The 1742-nt window shown below is 32.2% G+C and overlaps 1 protein-coding gene across 3 annotated transcripts in view; it reads left to right on the top strand.

Annotated features, from left to right (window-relative positions):
• The window catches only part of brd1a (bromodomain containing 1a), a 31471-nt gene that overhangs the window by 26576 nt on the left and 3153 nt on the right, over positions 1-1742 (top strand). For all 3 annotated transcript variants that reach the window (XM_014014542.1, XM_014014543.1, XM_014014541.1), the window contains exon 10: positions 994-1127. In XM_014014542.1, the coding sequence (XP_013869996.1) occupies positions 994-1127 (134 nt within the window). The remainder of the gene's footprint in view (positions 1-993; positions 1128-1742) is intronic.

Genomic DNA, 1742 nt, shown 5'->3' with positions numbered 1-1742 from the left:
GTTTTAGTTTCTTTGCAACTGGGAAATCTTTATGTTGAAATAATATTTGAAATTTCCTCTTTATAATGACATCAAAATATCCTAAATAAATTTACATACAATTAGGATTCAGACCAAACAGTAATGTATTTTTGTAACCAACAAGACAGATTAAGTCATATCTCTGGATAAGCTGATGATATCAGAATGATCCAGGTATCAAAATGTAGCTTTTAAAGCAGGAATCTGAAAACATGATTAGGTCATTTTGACCAGATTTGACTTAATCCTCATTTCGATATGATGGGTCACATATGTCCATTTAATGTAAGTGATTGAACCTGTTTATGGTTCGTTTTTGTTTTCTTTTTCTTTTCAAAATCAAACGAAAAAAATTAATCAGGTGGTTTTTCATTTTTTATTTTCAAAATTAAAAAAAAAAACCGTCAATAACAAAATAGAAATAAAGCTACATTTTTTAATGTTTAAAGAAGAGCTTTGTCGTTTGTTACTTTCTGGCAGAACTGGAAGTCGTAACGGCGTTACGTTTTCTCTGAGCACTTCAGAAACGGACAAAAGTCTCATTTAGAGGAAGTAGATCTTACTGTGAAGAAAATTGTTTTAATTTTCCAAGTTCTGCAGAATAAGGTTTAATTGCAGCCATTATCACTATCTTTAGGAATGGTKTCTGTTTTTAARCAGTCTTATTTCAGCCTCTATAAACTCTTATTCTTTCATGACTTCTGTGGTTTCCTGTATCGCTATAATAAAACAACCAWATGCTTGATTTTTGCGTTGCTTAGCTACATCCAAAGTAAAGCACTGTGGATTATTTATTAGCTCGATTTTACATTTTTACATTTAGATTTTGAAAACAGAAAAAAAAGAAAACAAAAAAACAATATGGTTGTTTTAATTTTGCACTTTTATTTTGAAATGAAAACAGTCCAGCTGCGTTGCTCTGACTCCAACAGGTGGGTTTTAGGTTAAAGTTACATTTCCTTTTGCTTTCAGCACAATTCTCAGTCTTCCAAAATGTGGAAAGGGGAAACCCGCGTTGGTCCGGAGAAACACTGTGGAYGATAAGAGCGAGCTCATCGCCTGCATCGAATCGGGGAACTTTGCTAAAGCTGCACGAATCGCTGCAGGTAACACAAATATATTCTATACGTGCATGGACGGACGTGTAGAACTGAAAACAACTTGCATGAAAGGTGTGAAGAAATGRCGTCACAACTGTTGTGTTAAAACGGTAGAACTTGCAGACATTTGGTTTTGATACAAGTGTAACCGTAGGGTTGGAAATGAGCCTGAGTTTTTATTCTCCACCTGCACCGCTGTAAACTCTCTGCTGCTCTAAAACTCATATTTGTGACCTGATATCAAACTTATCCAGAGATATGACTTAATTTGTCTTGTTGGTTATGATAATACATTATCGTTTGGTCTGAATCCTAATTTTATATAAATTTATTGAGTAATTTTTGATGTCAATATAAAGAGGAAATCTCAAATAGTATTTGTATATTAAGGTTTCCCAGTTGGAAAAAAACTAAAACATTACTTACAGAGAAAAATTCTGAATTTTAATGCGTTTTTCCTCAAAATCAGTTTTTTTTTTTGTTGCTATTGCTCAAAAAAATGCTTCTAAATATTTTAAGGATTATAATTCAGACAGTTCATTGAAATGAGACATTGATAACACATTTTTTTTATATTTTGACAAACTGTAATTTTTGCAAGTGTTTTCAAAACACTATATC

The sequence above is a fragment of the Austrofundulus limnaeus genome, unplaced genomic scaffold (assembly GCF_001266775.1).
Source record: "Austrofundulus limnaeus strain Quisiro unplaced genomic scaffold, Austrofundulus_limnaeus-1.0 Scaffold116, whole genome shotgun sequence".
Classification (NCBI taxonomy): Eukaryota; Metazoa; Chordata; class Actinopteri; order Cyprinodontiformes; family Rivulidae; genus Austrofundulus; species Austrofundulus limnaeus.
The sequence above is the reverse complement of the archived record's forward strand: the minus strand, read 5'-3'. Positions and strand labels throughout refer to the sequence as shown.